Source organism: Etheostoma cragini, chromosome 9, assembly GCF_013103735.1.
Source record: "Etheostoma cragini isolate CJK2018 chromosome 9, CSU_Ecrag_1.0, whole genome shotgun sequence".
Classification (NCBI taxonomy): domain Eukaryota; kingdom Metazoa; phylum Chordata; class Actinopteri; order Perciformes; family Percidae; genus Etheostoma; species Etheostoma cragini.
This window is the reverse complement of record NC_048415.1, coordinates 25392871-25412000: the sequence shown is the minus strand read 5'-3', so window position 1 is coordinate 25412000 and position 19130 is coordinate 25392871. Positions and strand designations below refer to the sequence as shown.

The window sequence follows — 19130 nt, the reverse complement described above, 5'->3', positions numbered from 1 at the left end:
CAGAAAGCTGTTACCAGCCAGGCTAAAGTTTATATAGTTACCCTAAAGAAACAAGCAGAAAGCTGTTACCAGCCAGGCTAAAGTTAATATAGTTACCCTAAAGAAACAAGCAGAAAGCTGTTACCAGCCAGGCCAAAGCTAACAATAGCCTAAAGAAACAATGGGTCGGTCTGTCCCAACTAACGTGGTTCGGAGCAACAAAACTGGAAACCCTAATCTACCACAGAAGTCTGTGTCTGATCTAACGTCATTTCCACTGATTTAATTTTTCTTGGATACACAGAGTTGGCTGCTAGTGGGCGAAACATGCAGGTCTGATCAATTTATCAAACTAACAACCTCACGAGTTGGCCACGCTAGTCGACCACAACCTGAAATTTAGAGGAAGCAACATGCAGTCTCTGTCATTCACACTAGCCTTGATAGATTACTATATGAATACAAAAGTGTCAACCTGCGTATTTCTACCTAATTTACTCTCCAAAATCACTTCAGAAGAGTAGCGTTAGTCCCAGCGCTTACTTGCTTTGGTGTTTGTGAAGCATTAAAGTTCAACAAAGAATGGTTCACATTAGAAAAGATCCTTTTTCCCTTTTTTCTTCTATGTAGATGCACTCCCCTACAAAATCACCGCAGTGGTCAAGAATTATATATTATTTCAAATAGAGCTATTTATGTCATCTTTTAAAAATTACTTTTTCTTTTGTCATTTTGCAATATATAACGGAGGGGGAATTTTTTTTCGCAATGTCAGATTTTTCCAATATCGTGCAGGCCTAATCCATATGCCCTTGCAAGTATGTAAACCTGTGCTAGTGTTAATAAACACACTTCCTTATTAGCCTTTGTTTACTGCTCATAGTTGTGTTAAGGGGGCAGACAGACGAGTTCCCCTTCTCCGGTGTTGTAAATGGATGATGGCCTTTTATATAGAGCCTTTCCACCTTGCCTCTCATTCCTTTACCCGTTCACACACACCCATGGTGGCAGAGCTGCCATGCAGCCGCCCTGTGTAACTAAGCCACTGGGGCTCAGCAAAACATGTGTGACTGACACGCAACAGCTGGCAGAGAGTGTGTGTGTTTGTGTGTGTGTCTGAATCCACTAAAACATACTTTTCTCTTTCAGGAGCCTCATGGTTGGCTGGTTGATTTGGTGAATCGAGTGAGTAGTGAGCAATCCCCCAGATATTGTCCTACTATACATATGCCATAATTCATAATATAATATGTTTTGCCTCACATGTCTCCTTTCCCCTTCTTTTTTGGTGTCAAGTTTGGAGAGTTGGGAGGATTCACTGCCATTCAGACTAAGCTCAACGCAGATGAAATCGAGATTGCTGTAAGAGTAAACCTTTTTTTGCCAGCCTTACAAATGGACTAAAGATTAATGAGATAGTTCCTACCCTGAAGATGTAGACAGACTTTGTGACCGCCGATGCAGGCGAAAGGTCACCAGGTTTCCCACCACTGGTCTCAGCTGCAGGCTACTGAATGTCTCTCTCTTTCCCCTTCTCGCTAATACTCCCTACAAACACCCTCTCTCATCCTGCCGCTGTGTGATGGTTGAAATGCTCGGTTGTGTAATGCGTTCTGAGGCATCCTTGTGCTGATGCTTCCTTCTGGGAACCTGGCCGGAACCACAGCAGTGCATTGCCATTGATTCAATGTGTACACACACACACACACACACACACACACACACTCACACACAACCACTCCCTCTAACCATTAGCATATTAATATAGAAGAGACTTGGTCCAGACCACGCTTCAGTGGCAGCAGAGTGTGTGTGCGCGGTCAGATACCTAACACACGCCACAGCTCCATAAGCACAGGGGAGAGAGACTATGAAAGTGAAAGGAGAGGAGTGGTCCTAAACTTACTCCCAGGGCTGAGTCATTCATTTGTCTGCTTTGAGCAGGAAGTCGAAGGAGAATAGAGGAGGAAGTTGGGGGGAGATGTGGAGCTGCTCTGAGAGAGCCCAGAAGCAGAGATGGCAGAAAGCCAGAAAAGAGACAAAGACAGGAACACGGTAACCATTCATTAAGCTCCTGCGATTTAGCACTGAATGACAAATGACAGCTTGAAACTCATCCACACATCTGCTTACGCTCGCTTACATGGACCCATGTAGCCCCAGTGAAAAACCCAGTATCAGTTTAAACACAATGTAAACTCTTAATTGTAGGAATGGTAGATTGCTGTTGTCTATTTTGGTAAGCCATCAAAATTGACACGCATAGATACATCCAGTTCTCAAACTACGTAAGACCGATTTATGTTGTAGCTACTGCAAAAACAGAGAGATGGAAAGAACAATTCTTATCATAGTTAGTCATACTCAGTTGGTATTAATAAGTCGAGTCTGAGTTATTGTGTCTCTTTCCCTCTGCCGACACAGTGTGTGTCAGCTTTGGTCCAGCCTCTGGGAGTTGGTGCAGAATACCTAAACTCCAGCCTTGTCCAGGTGAGCCTCATCTGCACACATGTACATGATCACATTTGATGGAAATTTACTGAACCTCATTTGTACCCTTTTTCTTTCTTTGATTTATTCAACTACTGCTACTGTTTTTACCTACATTCTCTCTGTCTCCTCATATTGTGATTCCCATCCTTTTAGTTAGCTTGTTTGTTATCTTGTTAGTGTCTATTGGAAGCCTTCTATTTATCATGTCATGCATTGAACATATATTAATTTTAGTAGTCTTAACAACCATGTATACGTATTCAAATTAACAGAAGATAATGCATTGTGAATTGTCAACTGTTTACTTTTATTGACAGGAAACGTTCAAAATCCCATATCGTGGGATGTTAAGAAAAACAAAACATAAGGTGTAAAGTATTTTAGGCTTGTCCTCCTGCTGTAATCAACTGAAAATAGAAGCCATGACAGAACAGTCACACATGTGCAGAGAATATATCCGTAGTTGTTTTAGCTTTTTATCGTTTTTTTATGGAGGCCACCTATCAAACTATTTAAAGCCTTTATCGGCTGATTACGATCAGTGACCAGTCAATTGGAGCACCCTTATTTTCTTTCTAACCTTGTTCCAACGCTAACAGTTGTGTTCAATATGACCCTTGTACACCATTCAGATTTTGATTGTATTTATATTTGCTGTATCCTCTTACTGTGTTGCTGCTGCTGCGTATTGTTCTTTCCCAGCCAATGCTTGATCCTGTCATCCACAAGATGATCACATATGTGCAGAACCTGGAGGAAAAGGATCTTAAAGACAAGGTAGTGTTTAACCATTTGTGTTTTATAAATGTCACCCTCTTGTCATTTAAAGGCACAGGGACACAAACACTTGCTGATTGTTCGGTTCCCGGGCGTGGTACGTCCGGCTTGTTTGTACCTCCTGATAGGGAAGCCGGTGGTGAGGGATCGGGTCCTTGTTGCTGCAATAGGGACTTCTGATGGTTGGTCAGGGCACTTGTACAGATAGATTTGGGCGTATTGTGTGAGTCTTCTATTGTAAAACGGAATATATGGACACAGTTTAGTCACAATAGATCTTTAAATCTAGTCCCCCTTAGATCTGATTGGATCGCTCAACAGTAGGCGTGGCCTAGCAAACGCAACAAGATACAGAGCTGTAGCAAAGACACAGAGCTGTGGTAAATTATAGATCTTTAGATAATTGGCCTAGGATAAAGAAGGAGAAAGCGGGAGAAGTGAACAAATTGGAGCACAACTACACTATTTTGAAAAATGTAAACAGAGTTTACCATCTCGCATGATATTGATCCTCTAGCAACTGAGACCTAGAAACGGATGGTTCATGCAGTGTTAAATGATGGATAGGGTGCAGTAGCCCCAATGTGTGGTATACAGAATAAACAAAGGGGACAGGGGGACAGGATTAGTAGCACAGATTTTACTGTATCTATATGAACTTGGTGATTGTGACTAAACCAAGATGTTATGACTTAGTTCCTCATGTTTCCTTTGACGCTAGCGTCTGGTGAGTATCCCGGACCTGCTGTCGGCCATCAAGCTGCTGTGTATGAGGTTCCAGAGGGAGCTGGTTGCTGTGGTGGATGACCTGCGGCTGGACACACTGCTGCGCATGCTCAAAACCCCCCACTTCTCTACCAAGATGAACTCGCTGAAAGAGGTCAGCTCTTATAGACTATTGAGCTCTGAGGTCTAAACTAGACAACATTTCTGGGTTATAATTCGTTTTTGATCTCATCTTACACTGGTGTTGTGTACCTTGTTTCTGGTTCTGTTGTTCAGGTGACAAAGTTGATAGAGGAGAGCACAGTGTCGAAGACGGTGAAAAATGCCATTGACACAGATAAACTTTTGGACTGGCTGGTTGAGAACTCAGTCCTATCAATAGCACTGGAGGGTACGTAAATCCATCAATTCCTGCCCCTGATTACAATTGTATTTGTCACACTTAAACAAGTAAGCTATGTAACCTGTTATAAACAAGACAAAAATCCTCAAAGTGGTCATTTAAAATTTTTTTTTTTTTGATCTTCCAGGTAACATTGACCAAGCTCAGTACTGCGAGAGGATTAAGGGAATCATTGAGTTGCTTGGGAGTAAACTGTCGCTGGACGAACTCTCCAAGATCTGGAAAATACAGGTCAGCACCAGTGCACACATCATGCATACATAATAATAATACAATAATTGTGCAGTCATGTCTGTGTTATTTGTCAGATTTTCATTAAGCATGTTGAAGATGTTTTTTCTGTTTGTAATTGCTAAACTAAACTGTTGGCATATTTTATGTCCATGGAAGCATTGTTCATACCGTGTGTGTGTAAGCACGAATATGTGAAAAATGTTAAAAAGACAAATGTCCCTGCTTTTGATGGATCTATTGATTCCTGTGTGGCCATTCAGGCGGGCCAGTCATCAACTGTAATAGAAAACATTCATACAATCATCGCTGCTGCTGCTGTGAAGTTCAGCTTCGATCAACTAACCCACCTCTTCGTCCTCATACAGAAGGTCAGTGCTGTCTCTGTGACGTTTGGGAGTAAATTGGCTCAATGACAAGTGGTTTGAATATCTGTATGTAGTGTTTATAATAATGCTTGCCTGTCGTTTAGAGCTGGGAGGTTGAGAGTGACCGCGTGAGGCAGAAGCTGCTTAGTCTGATCGGGAGGATCGGCAGAGAGGCTCGCTCTGAAACTACAACAGGAAAGGTATATTTGTAGCTCTGACATCCTGTCAAGGTTTAGGACGTTGACTATGTTTGCACATAATATTCCGGTTTATATCATAAGACGATATACCGAATGAGCTGTTTACATGGCTAATGAAAGTGAATTCGGAATATTGTCATATTTGGAATAAAGATGGAATAGGGAATATTTGTGTGCATGTAAGCATACTCATTGAGGAGTAAATGTAAAAGCAGATGTTGAAAACTACAGTATGCCAGGTTCCATTATTACAGTGAAGTCTGAGGCATTTTGTGTGTGGTGTGTTCAGGTGCTGGAGGTGCTGTGGGAGCTGGCTCACCTCCCCACCCTGCCTACCAGTCTCGTTCAGCAGGCGCTGGAGGAGCATCTGGGGATTCTGAGTGACGCCTACGCCGTCAAGGAGACTGTGAAACGCAGTTACATCATTAAATGTATTGAGGACATTAAGAAGGTGAGACACGCATGATTGAGCACGCTCATATAAAGAGGCGTACTCGTCTATGCAGCGGCCACGGGTTCGACTCCAACCTGCGGCCCTTTGCTGCGTGTCCTTTTCCCTCTCTCTCCTCTTTCAAGTCTAAGCTGTCCTGTAAAATGCCCCAAAAAATAATCTTGAAAAACAAAAAAAGATTTAGATTTAGGTTCGCTTCAACATAGAATCCATTCTTCCTTGGCCCATGCTGCACGCTTCCACCATGTTTCATGGAAATCGAGCCAGTACTCCTTTTTTTTTTCTTCTGCTGACTAACAAACAAACAAACAAACCAACAAACAGACAACCCAAGGTGAAAACATAACCTCCCTAACTAAGGTTAGGTATTGTTTGGGTTTTATCTAATACCGGTGCCTGAACCAAAAGTTAAAAAAAATAAGAAAGGTAGTCTACTACCTTTCCTAACAGTCAGCGACATTAAAGAACTTGTTTATTGCTAAGGCCATATGGTTAAAATTAAATGATTTAATATTATAGTAATAATTACAACGTATTTCCCTAGTAAATTGCTGTTGAAGGACAAAAACGTTTCAAGTGAACGCACCATCTGTGTTGTTTTCCAACAACGGCAGCTGCACACTGCTTAACATTGTTGGATTCTCTACATTGAAATACAGTTACACTTAATACTGTTTAGCTGCCAGGATTTTAACCGTGTTTAATCCCACTGGTAGTTGACAGTAGGCCAACGTCTGCTGCTGTCGAATGTTGTGTTACCTAGCGTCACGTGCAGCAATGCTTCTGTTGAGAGAGGCTTCTGTTGTACAGAGCAGCGCAGGCATATCAGTGGCACTAAAAAATATGCGTTGCTATTCAGTCCGGTGGCACTGGGTCTCTGTATCCCTATGTAACCCTATCCCTGACTGAGGTACATAAACACTTAAAAACGTAAACACTTAAAATATCTTTCAATCTGATTACAACTACATTATAGTGTGCTATACACCATTAATGTAATGTTAATTAAATCTTAATGTTTAACGTAAAGTGTTCACAAATAGTCTTGATTTATTTATGGAAACTGAAATGATTAAGGGTAGAAGTAAACAAAAGCCTGTGGATGGAATTAATGTGTATTTACTATAATCCATAAAGGCAAACAAGGGCCAGTAAAATATATGCTTTAATTGTGCAGATTCAAACTGCCCCTCAAAGGAAATGTATCTTTCTAGACTCACACTCAGGACGACTCCAAAGGCAGCGACACTCAAAGCTCTTTTCTTACTGGCACTTGGGGCAAGAAGAAAGCTAACTCTTTGGTCAAAGTAAGAAAAGAAGCCCACATAATTCCACAAAACTGTATCCATTCTGACTGCTTCACACCTGCCAACCAATCATGGAGAGGGGTTTCATTGGTCACAGGTTGAGAACCTCACACTTGATTGTGCCATGAGGGGCGCCGGGTGCAACATAGGGTCCTAAGTAGTTTAGCCAGGTGTATGTCAATCTTCTGCTTGCCTCACTATGAGGGCTTTGGCACTGGCTAATGATTCCACAGTGGTGTTGATCTGGTCCTGGGTGGGAGCCGGCTGCATTAAATGAGTGATTTCGCTGATGGATGAATGGTCTGCTTTGGTGGAAGAGCTAGCACATTCACTCATGCAAAGAGGAATCTAAGCCTCGGATATATAAAAGAAGTACATGTTGGATATTTGATTTGGACTTGAAAATCATTTGTCAGAGAACAAATTTTAAACTTGAGCATATTTTAACAGTCAGTTTTTTTTACATCCCTGGCTTTGGTTTTCTTTCTCATGTTTGCACATCTCCAAAAACAGAGGGTCTGGGATGACAAAGAAATCAAATGGCACCATCTGATTACTACGTTTGTGTGCCTATTCTGCTTTAGTGGATATCATTAGTGTGTGTGTGTGTGTGTGTGTGTGTGTGTGTGTGTCTGTGTGTCTGTGTGTCTGTGTGTCTGTTTCCGTCCGTAGGCTTCTCAGCAGAGCAGTCCTCAGGCAGTCTGGGTTGTTCCTGCTCTCCGTCAGCTGCATGAGATCACCCGTTCTTTCATCAAGCAGACCTATCAGAAACAAGACAAGGTAAAACAATCAAAAAAATTGTATCATTGGTCCAACGCAGGGCTGTTCAGTTATGGAAATAATTATAATCACAATTATTTTGCTCAATATTAGAATCCCGATTATTTAACATGATTACATATTGACTTTAGAATAGATGTTGCATTCATTAAACTTGAAAAAAAAATTTAATCACCTTGCAGTAGGGCTGGGCGATATGGAGAAAATCAGATATCGCGATATTCTTGACCAAAAATCTAGATAGCAATATTGCTACGATATTCTAGGGTTGACAATTGGTGCTTAAACAAAATATCTTCACACTTAGATTTTAGATGAATAATCATCAGTAATGTAGATATAATGTCTAAGTGGGGAAAAGTCAAATAATAGAACAGCTAGAACAGTCTGGGAAGTTCAGAAAATGACACAAATTTACTGAAATGCAGCCTTTAAAACCAGTAAAAACACAACACTTATGACATTATGATATCCAAAGTCTAAGACAATATCTAGTCTCATATCCCAATAGCGATATTAAATCGATATATTGCCCAGCTCTATATTGCACAGCTGTTCTGTGATTGTTAAGAGACAAAATCCTAATTTCGATTTTTAAAATGTGATTAATTGCACAGCCCTAGTGCAAAGTTGCCATGGTAACCCTTCCCTGCCTCCCCCACAGAGCATTATCCAGGACTTGAAGAAGAACTTTGAGATTGTCAAACTGATCACCGGATCCCTCGTGTGCTGCCATCGACTGGCCGTGACCGCGGCGGGAAATAACGGCCTCTCTGGCTCAGTTTTGGTGGACGGACGATACACCTACCAGGAGGTTAGTCCCATTTTCTCTCTCTCATAAGCTCTTCTTTTTTCTTTTTTTTTACATAAATTGAATTTCAGGAGTCAGGGACCTACTTATTTTGTTTTTTATTTGAGTTCTTCTGTCTTTTAATTGATCATCTTTACTCTTCTATTGAACTATATTGCGGCTGATAAAAATCATTTATTTGACAGTAATGTAATTTTATCTGAGCTGGTAGGTTTACACAGGAAGTGATCCAACTTGAGTAGCGCAGTATGTTGTAGAGGTCGGACGATTTTTTTTGCCTTTTGTTACATAAATGGCATCATATATATATATATTTTTTTATTCAAGGCAGAAGTGAAGATCCACTAAGATTTTCTGTGTGCAATTGCAATTTTCTTCAGACCTAAAACAAAGAAATGCTGCTTGTTGCTGTTGTTTGCATAACTACTATTGTTAAAAGTAATGATATTTTATTTATGACAGTTTGCAGATTTGTGTTCTCAGAAGTTCGATAAATGCTGCTAAGTGCACTAAACTTTATTTTTTCATTGAAAAGAAACAAAAATTCTTCTTATGTTTCATTAATTTAATATATTTCCTATACATTATTTATATAATATGGTTTTACTATATACATTTTATAAAGTCCAGATTGGTGAAGTGTTCAATGAATGTTTTTGTTGAGGAATTTGGTGTATCTTAGGTAATTAAGTACAATAAGTAAAAGTGTTACATGTTATCTTTCAAATTGAGCTTTAAAGACAAGCACATATGGGCAGAATAACGTCCAAAATAAATCGGCAGCTTTTACTGGCTAACCCCTGTTTCTAAAGATTGGCATCGGCCAGAGAAAAACCCATAGCGGTCGACCTCTAGTATGTTGACAGTGTGAGTTTGAGGGTGAAGGTAACGTGTCTCTCTGAATCCATGTTTAGTATCTGGACAGCCACCTGCGCTTCCTGGCCTTCTTCCTCCAGGAGGCCAGCCTCTACCTGGTCTGGAACAGGGCCAAGGAGCTCTGGGAGTGCCTGGTGTCTGGCCCGGATGTCTGTGAACTTGACCGCGAGGTATGGAAACAATTATGCAAATGAAAGCTTTGTCCTCGGCCATTTCTTTTTGTTTGCAACCCTTTCTCTGGATGATTGCTCTGGGTGAACAAAGGCACGGCAAACATTAGCCGTTTGCGCCACTCTCTTTTTTTAGTTTTAAAACTGTCATCAAAGGCAGGTACAATAATATACATCAAAATAAGTTAAAAATATAAACTCTCATGGCTCATTTAAAACGATCATGATTTTTTTTTCAGTTTCAGGTTAATGATTCTGTCTCAGAAATAATCACGTATAATGTAACTCAACTTTGATAGATTATTATTTGGGAATTAGGCATACAATTATTAAAGTAGTGAGTAAGTTAGTTTAAAGGTGCTCTAAGCTATGTCACGCATTTTTAGGCTTTAACATTTTTTTCTCACATACAGCAAACATCCAGCTAGCAGATTTTTTACAGTGTGTTCTGGGGACAGGCAGCGAGCAGATAGTGAGGAGATGTTTTTTACAGTGTGTTCTGGGGACAGGCAGCTAGCAGATAGGGAGGAGATGTTTGCTGTATGTGACAACAAATGTAGCATAAAACACACTCGACATCACTTGTAGCACCTTAGACTTCTCTTTTTTGTCTTGTATCCAAGATTTAGTTCAGTTAACCCTTAAACATCTTACGTTTCCATGTGTGCAGATGTGTTTTGAGTGGTTCACCAAAGGACAACATGACCTGGAGAGTGACGTTCAGCAGCAGCTCTTCAAGGAGAAGATCCTAAAACTGGAGCCCTACGAGATCACCATGAACGGTGAGAAACTCTTCAAGGACATGCACTATCAACAGAATTACAGGATTCAGGAGTAGGTCATGAATACCTATGTGAAACAGCAGGTAACATGTTCTATGTGTCTCCCAGGTTTCAATCTATTTAAGACCTTCTTTGAGAACGTCAATCTGTGTGACCATCGCCTCAAACGCCAGGGCACTCAGCTGGTCAGTCCCTACTCACCATTCCGATGCGTTTAGTCAGATTTTGTTGTTTCTTTTATCAAATATGTGCACAGCTATTATTGTGGTCAGTGAGATCTAAAAAAAACGCGTCTTAATAGAGTGAAACAAATATTCAATAAATAAATAATATTTCATTCATCACATGGTCTGATTTCAGTGTGTGGAGCGCCTTGACCTGGCAGGGATGGATTTCATCTGGCGCATTGCTATGGAAACCCCTGATGAAGAGATAGCCAATGAAGCGATCCAGCTCATTATCACATATAGCTACACCAACCTCAATCCCAAAATGAAGAAGGTCAGTATATATGTGTCTGCGCACACACTCTTGTGGCTCACTCATGTAGCATTTCCCTCATGTGTGTCTCACTATCTGAGAAGAAGAGTATAACTTAAGATGCTTCCATCTTGTTTCAAGCCATCATTTTGAATTAAGTGACTCATTGGAGTATTTTGTTGAAGTAAAAGTAATTTGAGTGAATGTTCTCTCCATTTTATGAAACTTGAGACAACATATAATATTCATTTTTATTTTCTTAAAGGACTCTGTGTCTTTGCACAAGAAGTTTATAGCTGATTGTTACAAGCGACTGGAGGTAAGGGGTGGAATATGATAATGTTAGGAGTGATTGTGCCATTTCACAGAAATGAACACCTGAAAGCTCAAATCTGTTTCCCTTTTTCTCAGGCAGCTAGCTCGGCCCTGGGTGGGCCTACTCTTACTCATGCTGTTACTAGGGCAACTAAGATGCTGACGGCAACTGCCATGCCGACTGTGGCCACATCTGTACAATCACCATCCAGGTACAGAGGGGGGTTTGGGTAAGAACATAGTTATTAAACCTACTAAAACAAATTTTGTTTAGGAGTGTTCCTATACATCATAGAGTGTAAATTAATACTTGACATGTTAAACATGTTTTTTTTTCCACCCTGTTGAAACTCGTCCGTGTGTTCATCCATAGATCCACTAAGCTGGTGATAATCGAAAGACTGCTGCTACTGGCTGAACGCTACGTCATCACTATAGAGGTAGATCATGTCTTCTTCACTTGGTGTCTGTGTATCAATACAGTTTTGCTAGTGAAAATGTTGCAAAAACTATGCTGTATCGATTTCCCCCACCCCCACCCTTATGTGGCATGCACGTCAGCCACGCTGAAAACGCGAGAAATGGGACCAACGCCTATTTTTCACACAACACGTGAGCGTGTGGGAAGCGTTTCCAGGCAATTGGAACAGGAATAGGAAAACATGTTCAAATGTCACTTTGACATAGGTACATGTTAATATATGACATGTTGATGTTTGACATCAATGCAGATATAAATATACATGAAAAATCTTTTCAAATATTGCACATACAGCACAAAATATTCTGTAACTTATTTTGCCGTCAATGCTGCCAACGTTGTCTTGCTTTGATCAAATCAGTTGCCTCTATATTTGTTTAATAACTCTCCCCATATGTCGAACAAGTCTGTCGGCGCTATGTTCTGAGATAGGCCTTCCTGTAAGTCACCTAGCAGCAGCAGCAGCAGCAGCGCCGCGTCAGACGCGTTTCTGGTGTGTAGGACAATCCACGAAGCCGTCACACAGCTGACACGCAACAGAATGCCATGCTCACGTGACACAGCCACTGTGTAGCCGGCCCAAGACTCTCATTATCATTTTGGCAATTAGTGTGGATCCTCACAAGGAGGATCGATATATGTGTGTGTTTCAGCCTCTTACTTGTGTGTTTCTGTTTCTGTGTAGGATATGTACTCAGTTCCTCGCACTATTCTACCTCACGGGGCCTCGTTCAATGGACACCCTGTCACTCTTCACATCACCTATGAGTCATCCAAAGACACTTTCAGCTTAGAGGTATTGTAAGACCTTTCCTAGTTCCCTGTAATATACCTTTTATAGTGTGGAGTTACATCTACAGAGGAAATAACCCTTCTCTGTGTGTTTGTGTGTCATGCAGACACACAGTAATGAGACAATAGGAAGTATACGGTGGAAGATAGCTGAGCACTTAAGCTGTCCGGTGGATAACGTCCAGATCTTTGCCAATGACAGCGTGGTAAGTGACCGGGGGGGTGCTTAAAGTTTAAGTGACAGCTAAAAAATACAATTGTGCCTGTTGTTTCCTCATCAAATTATTTCCCTCCTCTCCCATCATGTGTTTTCACTAAAGCCTTGAACATTACAAGTTACTTATCAATGCACAGTCAAATCTTGTAGGCAGGGTGCCACCACCTATTTGTTTGCTGGTTGGTCCGCTCTATCTATTGTGTGGCAGAGGAAACACAGGCTCAAACAACCTCAATCCCTGTTTTTCTCTCACTCCTACCCTTCACTGTTTCTCCACCATGTGTTAGTTGACCATGAATCGGGACCAGAAGCTACTGTCTCAGCTCGGCTTCAGCGACGAGCAGAGCCTGACTGTGAAGAGCTCAGGCACTGGCACTCCCTCTGGCAGCTCCGAGTCGTCGGCCTCCGCCTCAAGCAGTTCCAGCTCCGCCGTCTTCAACTCTGCCTATGCCCTGGAGCAGGTACCAGCTGAGACTTGACAAAGCTGTAACACAATTGGCTTTTATCGGTTCTGACACACTGTGCCCATGTTTTTCTGTCTTCAGGAGAAGTCACTGCCCGGTGTGGTGATGGCTTTGGTGTGTAATGTGTTTGAGATGCTTTACCAGCTGGCTAATTTAGATGAAACCAGGTAAGATAGTGAAGTTACCTAGACCTTGTTGCCAAGGTGTTACAAGACGGGACTGTATATTTAGTCAGTATATTATAATCTCTAGGATCACTCTTCGTGTGAGGAAGCTGCTGCTGCTGATACCAACAGATCCAGAAGTGCAGGATGCTCTAGACAACTTTGTTCCCAAAGAATCCAGTGTCTGGAGCCACCAGGTACATCAGATGCGTTCTGGTCATATGGTAACTACCTTGGCTGAACGTTGACACTCTCAATTCTCTAACTTTCTATTCTCATTTGTTTTTTGTTCCAAGTACCTACGTTGTAAGAAGTCCACATACATCTTGCCCTATCTCTCTGATTTACACATTCCCTCCTGTCTCTTTTCTATAGAAGACACTGTTCCAGGGTACAGGCTCTCGTTCCCCATCCATGGCCTCCAAGCAGCAGCACCAGCCCAGTGCTGCATCCATCCTGGAGTCCCTCTTCAGATCCTCGGCCCCGGGCATGTCCACCTTCAGAGTGCTGTACAACCTGGAGGTACGCACACAACTGAACATACTGTACACACTATAAAACGCAGCACATCATTTTACGGTATACAACCGCTCTGCTCAAACCTAAAAAGTAGATTAGTTACATTTTCTTCCTCTTCTCTCTCTGTGTCAGGTGTTGAGTTCAAAGCTCATGCCAACGTCGGATGATGAGATGGCCAAAACCAGCAGCAAGTCCTTCTGTGAGAACTTCCTTAAAGCAGGAGGCCTCAGGTAACAGACTAGAACAGACCAGTTGGAGAACAATCTCCGTCACTGTCAGGTGTTTGCTTTGTTTCACTGTGGCATGTGTCAGCAGACTTGTCAAGCTGCATTACATGATACCAACCCACAGATGTTTTTTACCCTAAGCATTTATCAACGGTTTTTATTTTTAGGTCTGACCGTAGTATTTTGCTATTTTTCCTCTGCAGTCTGGTGGTGAATGTTATGCAAAGAGATTCCATCCCCTCAGAGGTGGACTATGAGACAAGACAAGGAGTCTACTCTATTTGTCTTCAGTTGGCCAGGTGCAAAATTGCCATATACACACACACACACACACACACACACACACACACACACACACACACACACACACACACAAATAGATATTTAGGGCCTAAGTTAGACTTTATACTGAATTGGCTGTGGTTGCAGGTTTCTTCTGATTGGCCAGAGCATGCCTGCAGCGCTGGATGATGATGTCATCAGGGATGGCGAGGCGCTGTCATCTCGTCCGTTCCGAAACGCCGGACGGGCGGGGCGTCAGCTGTCTCTTTGTGGAACTCCAGAGAAGTCCTCCTACAGACAGATGTCTCTCTCTGAGCGCTCCTCCATAAGAGTTGAGGAGATCATACCAGCTGCTCGCGTAGCTATTCAGGTAACACACTTGCTTCGATGACAACCCCACAGTTAATTAAGCACCCATAATGATCTTCAAAGTGCAAGCTTTTTCAAGGACAATGTTTGCTCTGTCTGTTTTCTAGACCATGGAAGTGGGTGACTTTACTTCCACCGTAGCCTGTTTCATGCGCCTGACCTGGGCAGCTGCAGCAGGCCGATTGGATCTGGTTGGCAGCCCACAGCCAATCAGAGAGAACCACAGCTCCCTTCTGCCACAGGGAGTCCGCACCAGAGTTAGCAGTACAGGTGATACAAAAACACACTTTTGATGTTATTTTAGGTCTCTTCAAATTCTTCACAAGGTGCTCAGACCTAGGGTTCAGTGTCAAAGAGAAAATCAAATAGCATGATATTTTTTATCAAATACTTGAGGTCGACAATATCGATGTTGGGACGATATTGCAGGGTTGACAGTTGGTGCTTTAACTAAATATTTTCACAATAAGATTTTAGATAAATAAGTATCCATAATGTCTGGTAGGTTCAGAAAATGACAAAACTTTACTGTATTGCAGCCTGTAAAACCAGTAAAAAGACCACACTTGCCACATTACAATATTCACAATCTTTGACAATATCTAGCCTGATGCCATGATATCGAAACAATATTGATGTACTGCCCAACCCTACTTACCCATAATCTGAGAAGATGTTTTGGTGACAACTAGATATTTCCAGTCAGTAGATGTGCTTATTATCTTGCAAAACTTCATTCCTGATTTGAAAAGCTAAAGAAATGAAAGTTAAAACAAATGTCTTACGTTTGTTTGTTCACAGGAAGTAACTGCAGCTCCAGCAGTGAGGGGGAGACCACTCCAACAGCATTGCATGCAGGGATATGTGTGAGGCAGCAGTGTGTCTCTATTAAAGATACTATCATCGCCCGTGAGGCCCTGTCCCTGTTGGTCACCTGTCTGCAGTTGCGCTGTCAGCAGCTAAGTAAGACTCCTGCAGGAGTAAAACTGCACTACACACCCATTGCCATTAGTCCTTTATGCAGCGGAATTATTCTGCAGTTTTTACATTTTATTTAGACTTCTACAATGACTCTAAATCCTGTGGTCTGTTTCTCCCTCCAGGTTCTTTTTATAACCTTCCCTCGGTCAATGATTTCATCATTGATGTTCTGCTGGGATCTCCCAGCGGAGAGGTAAACTACACCCTTTTTTTTTTTGTTCAATAGACTGCAGAGAAGGAATGTATCCTCAACATGGCAGTGTGTGTTCACACTTGTAGTCTCTGTCCTTTCCTGGATTAGATCCGACGTGTAGCTTGCGATCAGCTCTACACTCTGAGCCAGTCTGACACTTCAGCCTTCGCCGAAGTCCAGAAACCCAACTTGTTCCTCATCTCAGTCATTCTCACTGCTCAACTGCCATTGTGGAGTCCTACATCTATCATGAGAGGGGTCAACCAGAGGTGCGTAAGCAAGAAACACACTGGATATACACCCCTGAAATCTGCAGAGGTCTTGTGTTAATGTGTGGCTTTTCTTCTTAGGTTGCTGTCTCAATGCACAGAGTACTTTGACCTAAGATGTCAGCTTTTGGATGACCTAACAAGTAAATCATATCCCCTTACAGTCACATTTATCATGACCTATATATATATATATATGAAGGATTGTCCCAGATGTAGGAGTTGATTTAATAGAGGGGTTATAGGCTCATGTTTCAGTCAGTAAAGACCGGTGTGTCATAACAATTGATGTGCCTTTTTATTCTCTCTTTGCCTCCTCCAGCATCCGAGATGGAGGTGTTAAAAGTGAGTGCAGCCACTATGCTGGAGGACGAGATCTCTTGGCTTGACAACTTTGAGCCAAGTTGGAGCTCTGAGATGGAGACCAGCGAGGCGGACAACATCCTCCTGGCAGGACACCTCCGACTCATCAAGACCTTGCTCTCACTCTGTGGTAACGAGAAGGAGCATCTCGGTAAGCACACACAAGGATATAACACATCTGCACCCAGTGAACACGTTTTGGACGTAAATGAAGTTGAGAACACTAATATGTAATGCGTGGATGTGTAACTCTTTTCTTCAGGGCCATCTCTGATCCAGCAGTTACTGGATGACTTCCTGTTTCGCGCCTCACGCATCATCATCAACAGTTCAAACCCCACACCCTCGCCGGCCCCCAGCCACGACTTCCACCCAAAGTACGGCACGTTTAACCATATCCATCAGTTACATTTAGTTATTCTCCTGTAAACCGCTATGTTAATCTTTTGTGTGTGTGTGTTTGGGGTCAGGTGCAGCACAGCCAGCAGCAGGCTGGCAGCCTATGAGGTGCTGGTGATGCTTACAGACAGCTCTCTCTCCAACCTCCGACTGATCACCAAAGAGCTGATGTCCATGCATCACCAGTCTGATCCTTCACTCTGCAAGGAGTTTGATGTGAGGCACCAATGGAAATAATATTTGTTTGTGCATATGGTTGGAATAGTGTTCAGCTGTGAATCTAACTCTGTGTGTGTTTCTGTCAGTACCTACCCCCCGTAGAGAGCCGGTCTGTCTCAGGTTTTGTTGGGTTGAAGAACGGTGGTGCCACATGTTACATGAATGCTGTGTTTCAGCAGCTCTACATGCAGCCCGGCCTGCCAGAGGTAGACATTGTTTTTTCTAATGTTTACCTTCTGTATTCACCACAGGGCATTTGCTCTTTGAGTCCAGACTGAGTTTCACACAGTAAATCCATGTATGTTTGGTTTAAAGGCTTTCCTGTCCATCGAGGACGACACAGATCAGCCAGAAGAGAGCGTCTTCTACCAAGTGCAGTCTTTGTTTGGCCACCTGATGGAGAGCAAACTGCAGTACTACATACCTGAGAACTTCTGGAAGGTAACTGACATTTCAGTGTGCTCTGATTTTAATACGTTTTATTTGTTTTTTTGTTTTGATATTTGAAGAATATTCAAACATTTAATGCTCAAATGCAGCAGTTATTAATATGTACAACACCATTCAGGTATATATTATCAATGTTGTTACACGATTTGTCCATTCCAACCCAAGCCTGGCCTTAAAAGGGTTCTATGTATGCTATATATTGGTGGGCCGATATTATTGGCCGATATTAGGTATCTAATGGCCAATTTAAGAAAAAGTAAACTTTTTTCTTTTTTTATATTCATTCATCAGAATAATTTTTAGTGACAAAGGAATGATTCTGATAAAGCGCTACAACGTCCTTGTTGCCAACACTGTTTTTTTTTTGTTATTGTGTTTTTGTTGGAAGGACTTTAAGTTTCATATCTTAAGTACATATTTTTACACATTTTATCCATCGGAACATTAATATATTTTGATGTTCCTCTGTTCTGTTGTGACAAATTATTATATTATTTTAGTGAGAACTCATAAATAACTACAAATAACTAATGTTAGGGAAATCTCTTTATGTTTTGTAACCCGTTTCTGAATTTGTTTTTTTTAAATATATATTGGCAGATACATCTGCGTATCAGAATTTTAAATGACCAAAAATTTGAATCGACCTTAAAAATATGGGCTCTAATATTACAGTCTATAGACTTACAGGATAAAAGCATTTAGCTCTCACATGCAGATAGGCCAAGGCGAGAAGAGCGAGTTTAGCTAACCAACATATTTTTTTAAAAGATTACAATTGAGGAGTAGTTACCGCATTCGAACAGTATTGATTTTTTTTTAACTATTTGAATTATATTCGACTTTTGGAATTTTGTCCAACTGCCCTAGCCTACACACATTTACAAACCTTCAACTGTGACAATTATTCTTCTGTATGTTTCTCACTCTAAATGATAAGATCAATCAAACAAAAAAGTTTACTTCTTCCCAAACTATCCACTTTTATCACGTGCAAATGTGTGATGTCTGTTGCAGATCTTCAAGATGTGGAACAAGGAGTTGTATGTAAGAGAACAGCAGGATGCTTACGAGTTCTTCACTAGCCTGGTGGATCAGCTAGACGAACATCTCAAGGTAAAAGAGCCACACTGCAGACCTTCTTTTTCTTTTCTTTTTTTTTTTTTGAAAGGCACTAGCTTAATACTTATTATGCCTAGTTGGTTATAATGATGATGATATTAATGGTACGACCCCTTTCCACCAGAAAATGGGTCGAGAGCAGATCTTCAAAAACACATTTCAGGGAATCTTCTCTGACCAGAAGATTTGTAAAGACTGTCCTCACCGGTGAGCAATAATATGTATATTTTTTTCTTTCTCAAACTTCTGTTTCTTTCTGAGACACATCACAATTGATGTTTGAGCTTTGCCCTTCTTATTATACAGGTACGAGCGTGAAGAAACATTCATGGCTTTGAACCTTGGGGTGACATCCTGTCAAAGCTTAGAGATCTCATTGGACCAGTTTGTCAGAGGAGAGGTGCTAGAGGGAAGCAATGCCTACTACTGTGAGAAATGCAAGGAGAAGGTGTGTATCATTTTCTGCATGC

The 19130-nt window shown here is 41.6% G+C and overlaps 1 protein-coding gene across 5 annotated transcripts in view; it reads left to right on the top strand.

The window, feature by feature from the left end:
- Positions 1-19130, top strand: part of usp24 (ubiquitin specific peptidase 24) — a 43198-nt gene that overhangs the window by 9621 nt on the left and 14447 nt on the right. The window contains exons 6-47 of one of the 5 annotated variants that reach the window (XM_034880880.1): positions 1129-1164; positions 1276-1341; positions 2404-2469; positions 3175-3249; positions 3971-4129; positions 4252-4366; positions 4506-4609; positions 4873-4980; positions 5082-5177; positions 5467-5628; positions 6843-6935; positions 7608-7715; positions 8380-8529; positions 9441-9572; positions 10243-10354; positions 10463-10539; positions 10715-10855; positions 11100-11153; positions 11246-11361; positions 11523-11589; positions 12316-12426; positions 12530-12628; positions 12927-13100; positions 13185-13270; positions 13356-13491; positions 13643-13789; positions 13919-14016; positions 14217-14312; positions 14443-14665; positions 14772-14934; positions 15466-15627; positions 15768-15838; positions 15947-16107; positions 16189-16250; positions 16430-16621; positions 16733-16847; positions 16941-17085; positions 17175-17294; positions 17404-17529; positions 18556-18654; positions 18785-18867; positions 18967-19108. In XM_034880880.1, the coding sequence (XP_034736771.1) occupies positions 1129-1164; positions 1276-1341; positions 2404-2469; positions 3175-3249; positions 3971-4129; positions 4252-4366; positions 4506-4609; positions 4873-4980; positions 5082-5177; positions 5467-5628; positions 6843-6935; positions 7608-7715; positions 8380-8529; positions 9441-9572; positions 10243-10354; positions 10463-10539; positions 10715-10855; positions 11100-11153; positions 11246-11361; positions 11523-11589; positions 12316-12426; positions 12530-12628; positions 12927-13100; positions 13185-13270; positions 13356-13491; positions 13643-13789; positions 13919-14016; positions 14217-14312; positions 14443-14665; positions 14772-14934; positions 15466-15627; positions 15768-15838; positions 15947-16107; positions 16189-16250; positions 16430-16621; positions 16733-16847; positions 16941-17085; positions 17175-17294; positions 17404-17529; positions 18556-18654; positions 18785-18867; positions 18967-19108 (4848 nt within the window). Of the gene's footprint in view, positions 1-1128; positions 1165-1275; positions 1342-2403; positions 2470-3174; positions 3250-3970; positions 4130-4251; positions 4367-4505; positions 4610-4872; positions 4981-5081; positions 5178-5466; positions 5629-6842; positions 6936-7607; positions 7716-8379; positions 8530-9440; positions 9573-10242; positions 10355-10462; positions 10540-10714; positions 10856-11099; positions 11154-11245; positions 11380-11522; positions 11590-12315; positions 12427-12529; positions 12629-12926; positions 13101-13184; positions 13271-13355; positions 13492-13642; positions 13790-13918; positions 14017-14216; positions 14313-14442; positions 14666-14771; positions 14935-15465; positions 15628-15767; positions 15839-15946; positions 16108-16188; positions 16251-16429; positions 16622-16732; positions 16848-16940; positions 17086-17174; positions 17295-17403; positions 17530-18555; positions 18655-18784; positions 18868-18966; positions 19109-19130 lie in introns of all 5 variants that reach the window. The other 4 variants (XM_034880879.1, XM_034880883.1, XM_034880881.1 and 1 more) reach the window with 4 other exon arrangements.